The sequence below is a fragment of the Sinocyclocheilus rhinocerous genome, unplaced genomic scaffold, assembly GCF_001515625.1.
Source record: "Sinocyclocheilus rhinocerous isolate Xijiao unplaced genomic scaffold, SAMN03320098_v1.1 scaffold585, whole genome shotgun sequence".
NCBI classification, from domain to species: domain Eukaryota; kingdom Metazoa; phylum Chordata; class Actinopteri; order Cypriniformes; family Cyprinidae; genus Sinocyclocheilus; species Sinocyclocheilus rhinocerous.
Genome location: NW_015630024.1, coordinates 517,481 through 523,602, shown reverse-complemented (window position 1 = coordinate 523,602; position 6,122 = coordinate 517,481). Strand labels below are relative to the sequence as shown.

General features: G+C 37.4%; 1 protein-coding gene across 8 annotated transcripts in view; it reads left to right on the top strand.

The window, feature by feature from the left end:
- The first annotated feature begins 3,655 nt into the window (after nucleotides 1-3,655).
- The window catches only part of LOC107739675 (calpastatin-like), a 34,261-nt gene continuing 31,794 nt past the window's right edge, over nucleotides 3,656-6,122 (top strand). For 5 of the 8 annotated variants that reach the window (XM_016551868.1, XM_016551866.1, XM_016551864.1 and 2 more), the window contains exon 1: nucleotides 5,827-5,945. In XM_016551868.1, the coding sequence (XP_016407354.1) occupies nucleotides 5,838-5,945 (108 nt within the window). In that variant the 5' untranslated portion in view covers nucleotides 5,827-5,837. Of the gene's footprint in view, nucleotides 3,790-5,826; nucleotides 5,946-6,122 lie in introns of those variants that run through there. The other 3 variants (XM_016551869.1, XM_016551859.1, XM_016551863.1) reach the window with 2 other exon arrangements.

Sequence of the window (6,122 nt, the reverse complement as noted above, 5' to 3'; positions counted from 1 at the left end):
CTCGCAGTGATCGCAGATCTCACTCTCGAGGACATCGCGTGCATGCTCCTCGCCCAAACAAAAAACGCAGAGATCGCGTGTGTCATCAGATTTCAAATAACGACGATACGGATGCACACATCCTCTAAATGCCTTGCTAGTGCTCGCCATGATGAAGGAATAAAGATCGCTCTTACCACGGAAATGCACGCTTCAAACAAAACGGTCAGTGAAGACGAAGAAGAGGATGATGTGTTCTCCCGGCGCCTATTTATACTATAGTCGCACCGGTAGTGACGTCATGGCTGTCGCCGGCCAACGAGTTGTTGGTGTTTTTTCAATGTATGCTTCAGACACGGGTCACGACGAGGCATTCCCCATAGCGACCCCTAGAGGACGCAGTTCGTAGTGAACCCTACACTGTAAAAAAAACAAAACAAAAAGGTATCCTGCCATTGTTACCTGATTTAACCAATAAAGATTCTAAATAGTTCATTTAGATGTTACCATTTTCAGGTTTCCATACCCCAATGAATCTGCAGAGTTATTATAGTACAATTTATGTACTATTATATTTATTCATATTTTTATTTTCATATTTTCTAGTATTGTTTTAGTTTTAGCTTACATTTCAGTAATTTTTATTTTGCCTTGTTTCATTTTATTTTTTATAAATTTTATTATAAGTATTTTTCTATATATTTTTGTTTAGCTTCTTTAGTTTATTTTTATTTCAGTAATTCATATATTATATAAATAGTAGGCCTATATTAAAATATATATCATCTTTATATACAACACAAGTTCTTTAAGTTTTTTTTTCAGTTTAATTAATAGTTGTATTTTTAAATTATATGAATATATAAGCTTTTTTAAACAAAACGTTTTTTTTTTACGTTTTAACAATAACAATGCAAATTTGTCACTCAATTTGATATAAAACAACGCATGTCAGATAAATTAGCTCAACATTCATTGTCATTTCAATAAATTAAATAGGATTTCATTGGTTGTGAAGACAATTACATGTAAGTCACGTAATTGTTTCAGGTAATTGTAAATGAAAGACTTGTTCATTTAATTGGTTTTAGTAAATCAATACTCCAAGCCACTGGCGTGGACACAAAACAAACAGTTGATTTCATGAACTACAGGTCAATAGATACTACAGTGGTGCCTTGAGAACTGAATGAATTAAAAAGAGTCGAGCCAGCAGCCCCCTTTAAATGATTGTGTCCCTTCTGTCTTATCTGAGGCAGAGGACCTTCATCCCCACACAGATAAAGACACACACTCATCCAAACGGACAGCAAAGCCTCGGCCGCTAGTGCCTTTGTGAATGTTATCACTGTCACAGGGTGTCTGTAATTATCAAACGTTTAGAGGATCCTGCAAACATGAGGGCTCCACTCAGGATGTTACCGGTATGGCAGGTTTTAGTGTGGATGGGGCTTCACTTCTCCTCAGGGTGTTCTGTGAAGAATGAGTCACACTGCCTTCCTGATTACATTATAGATTGCTGGGAAATGAAAACCAATAGTAATGATGTAAATAAAAAGGTGGCAGAAGTGGCCATTACTTCATCATGACACATCCTCATGCACACAATATTAAATCATTAGGCACATGGTTTAATGGTCTCTTTATAGAAATGACTTTTCCACTGAACAATATTTTTGTGCACAATTATTATACTATTTTGTTATACAAATATAATCTAAATCAGGCATAATATAAAAGGAGACAACTTCTATTTTTTTATTTTGGATTACATTTTATTTTATTTTATTATTATTTTATTATTTTGGTTTTTGACAAATACAATGAATAATATAAACAGTAAATGATCATAGCATCTAATTTATTACATCAATTTGCAATGTAGAAAACGAACTGAGAAATAGGGTAATCTCGCCACCTGCTGGAATTTTATGGCAATGTGTTGTTTATTATGTGGCTTAAATCACCAACACAGAATGTATTTAATTATGGGTAGCATGTTTCTCTAACCATATTCTCAGACAATTAAACACCTACTTTATAAAGGTCCATCTGAAACAAAATTATCTAGTGGTGAATTCTTGCAAGCAATTTTTTAATTAGACAGCTGTATCTATAGTTATTATTACAGTTATAATAAAACTGTGGTAACTTTTTGACAACCCTGAAAAATAAATAAATAAATAAATGTTTTGGAAAAACATTGCAGTGGTAACAATAATTGCAGCAACTATATTCTGGTGGACATTATGGTCAGTGGGTTGTTGCAAACAAATAAATAAAAAAAATCATAAAATTAAATTAAATCAATCAGCATACTAATAGCAGTAATTTTTAATAGGGTCAGTTAAAAAAAATCTGTAGTATTAGTATGGAACAAAAATGCAGCAGTAGCCTTCATGTGAAAAAACCCTATTCATTACTGAGAATTTAGTTTTAAGTCAATGAATTACCCTAACAAACAAACCATTGATATTTCTTTTAACTCAGAATAAAGAAGAGATATTTATTCCCATTATCTTCAGTTTATCTAATTAGTTTCACTACGCAGTTAACTGGCAGACAGATTTGAGTAACAATCTGTTTCTACACCATCAAATCTGAAGTATATATTGGGTTTAAGGCAAAGAAGATTAAAATGCAGCATGAATCAATCATCTTGTCGCAGGAAAGTGAACTGAGGGGAAATCATTTTAAGTGAAGAACAAGAGAAAAATTGTGTCACACCTGTGTGACTCACCAGCAGCTTTCTCTGAGCAAGATCCGGGTGTATAATATCTCCAGCATGAGCTCAAGAATGCTGGCAGGAAATCTTTCAAGAGCATTTCCTGCAAAATCTGTTGCTTCTGGTGAAAAACACAGAGCCTGTTTCACACAGGAGCGGATAATGGCTGGGTTTCTCTTTTTTCTTCTGCATGTGTGCAGTGTTGGGGAAAGTTACTTTTAAAAGTAATGCATTACAATATTGTGTTACTCCATAAAAAAGTAACTAATTACGTTACTTAATTACTTTTTATGGAAAGTAATGCGTTACTTTACTAGTTACTTGAAAAAAGGTAATCTGATTACGTAACTCGCGTTAGGCTACTTGTAATGCGTTACCCACAACACTGCGTGTGTCTGAGGAAAACAATAACCAGAAAGAGACAGACATACAGAGAAAACAGTCCAATTTCTTTCATTTCTCACACTCGTGTCATTCCAAACTCATTTGAGCTAGCTATTACATGGTTTCAGAAGATAGAGAAAATGTTTGCATCCTTTTTCAGACTTGAAAGGCTTAGCTCCCATTAATTTTAAACACATGGAGAGCATTTCTTCCGAATTTCTCCTTTGTTTTCCACGGAAGAAAATGAGTAATATTACAGTGTGATGAACTATTCACTTTTAAGACAGGGAGGAGAAGAAAAAGGAAGCGTTTGAGGGGGTGTGGGGGTGTTTGCTTAATCAGAAAATGCATATGCAACACATTAAAATGATAAATACAAATAATAAAAACATCTCTGTACGTTCAAGAAAGTTAGACACTGTTTGAACAACGAACGTGCATGCACACACAATAGCCTCAAAACAAACGCAAATTCACATTGACACTCTGCAAGTTTCACACACGGTTTGATTTACCTCAGACCTCCCCAAAGCCTCTGGCACAGATTGATTTTTCACAGTTCGCAGGAGGAGCAAATACTGTGCCACAAGCCCACCTCTGGTGAAAGCAAAACTGTGTCGTGTTTTTAAAGCCCGTGATCTTATTCCTCAGACATGCCGCACAGAAAGCGATGTCATGGTCGTAAGAAAAGCAACAAGGAGGTATGTTTTTCCACATGCAATTTACACTACCTTGTAGTATTCTGTATACCACTGTAAAAGGTTAACATAATGATTAAGGTTGGGAACTGTTATTATTCTGAACCGATTCCTTTTTACAGAGGGTGCATTCACCAACAACTGAACTTTGAGTACGTGAGAACTTTGACAGTGTTTCCTGAACTTTTCTGTGAACAGTCTTACTAAATCTACAGCGAAAACTACAGCAATCAGCAAAGTTCGATTCCTGTGAACAGTCTTACTAAATCTACAGCGAAAACTACAGCAATCAGCAAAGTTCGATTCCTGAACGAATGACTCTTATGATTCAGTTCTTTTGAGTGAATCAAAGCATACATCGCGACTAGTAAAGAATGATTCTCGAAGGATTGACTCTTAGGAGCCGGTTCTCTTTGGCAAATCAGATCATATAGCGCAACCACTGAAATTTGATTCCCAAACGAATGATTCATATGAGTCGTTTTTTTCCCCAGTGAATCAAAACACAGCCTACAGCGTGACCATGCAGTGTACGGTCCGATTTCAGATGAATGACTCTTATGAACAGGTTCTTTTTAGTGAATCTAAACACGTGAATCATTCGAAACAGTTACTTAATTGCGAAATTAAGCACGATTTGACATGACATGGGGTTGTGGGGAAAAATAAAAGATATCGTGGCCACAAATTTCTTTCCACGATGTACTAATTCGCAGTTATAAATCGCGGAAACTAATTATTAATTCGTGGCTACGATTTTTCCCTGCATGTCATGTGCGCGGCTCCGTAGCAATTTAAGCGCAATTTATTCAACATGTCTGACTCAAAATAGGCCTAAACTAAGAGCGGTTCAGTTCGGAGTCCTAAAACCTGGAAGAAAAATTAAAATTTTCTGCGTCTTGTTCCATCGGAAATTTTCATGTTAGGGGTAAAATAAGGTCTGTTGTTAACATTGAAACATTGCATGGTCAAATAGAGACTGTTTTTAAAAAGTTGCAGGAATACGTGCAAACTTAGATTCTCATGAAGCTTTAAGACACGCCACTACAAATAAGCGTTAGACTTTCTGAGTATGTTTTCGTTGCAGTTAAAGGCAGAGTAAGTGATTTCTGGTAGCCAATGTTGATATTTGAAATCACCAAAACAAACACGCCCCTACTCCAAAAGGGTCTTGCCTCTATTCTGATAGCTCCGCCCCACATATACGTACGCAACCCAGGCAACGATTAGTTCTGTGAAACAAAGCTAAACCAATGTTACACCGTGTCTACGGACGTGAGCGGCGCGGCGCAACAAATCCCGACAGAAAACTGCTGCCGGGTTCTATTTATGACGTGCTGACACAAATTTCAAATGGTTTTCAACGGTCGTTTGATCGCGTCCAGTGTAGGCAGACTTTAGCTGTTGTAGACACGGTGTTACTCACCTATTGAGAAGAAACAAAGCAACCTCAGCGTCCGATCGCAGGCCTCCGCTCCTTGAGTTCTCTCCAGCGCTGGAAAGCTGATCCGATATTTACACGGGTCCTACTTCTTGCCTTATCGTTCCGCAGACATTTTCCTCTTTTGTTTTTTATCCGCCATCCCTATCTTTCTGTCGCTCAGCTCGGCTAATGTCCATCCCATGCACTGAAAGCTCTCTCCTCCACATCACGAGTAGACACGCCCCTTATTGCTGATTGGCTACAAGTTTGTTTTGCGATCGGCCCGAATCAGTTTTCTAAAGTGTTTTTGAAAAATCACATACCCTGCCTTTAAAGTACCGGCATAGAGAAACAGAAATATCCCGTAATCACAGTGTTGGGCAATCACTACAAAGGAATGCTTGTGTAATAAAACAAGAACTCAGCCTTTCTGCACATTTTTATAATGCGCAATGCAAATTAAGCAGCAACTTTCACATTGCATCGAAATGCAAAAGAGTACACCACATCTTGAAACCGAGATAAACCGCCCCAAACATTTATTTGCTGCAATTATCATAGTGTTCTGGTACCCACGCTCACGGGAGTGGCTTTATCTAAGAACGAGACAGCAGCGCACCTCACTTGAATGAAAGAAGCTGGCGAACGGACCTCAAGGAAGTTAGTCGAGCAAACTTTCTACCCTTCAAACGATTCGTCCTCCGCCATGGCGTACGCAGCGTATTGGTCGAGCATCGTAAGTAGATCCGTGCCATGATTTGAACTGCACAGAAAACTACTAACTTCCAATATAAAACAAGTCGTAGTGCTCAAAGGAGGGTTCCTTTAAAGAGCTGACAAATGTAAACACTTCAGGATTAAGTTGATCTTTGTACTTGTACACACAGGCTCAGTTATTTAAAAAACAGTAGGT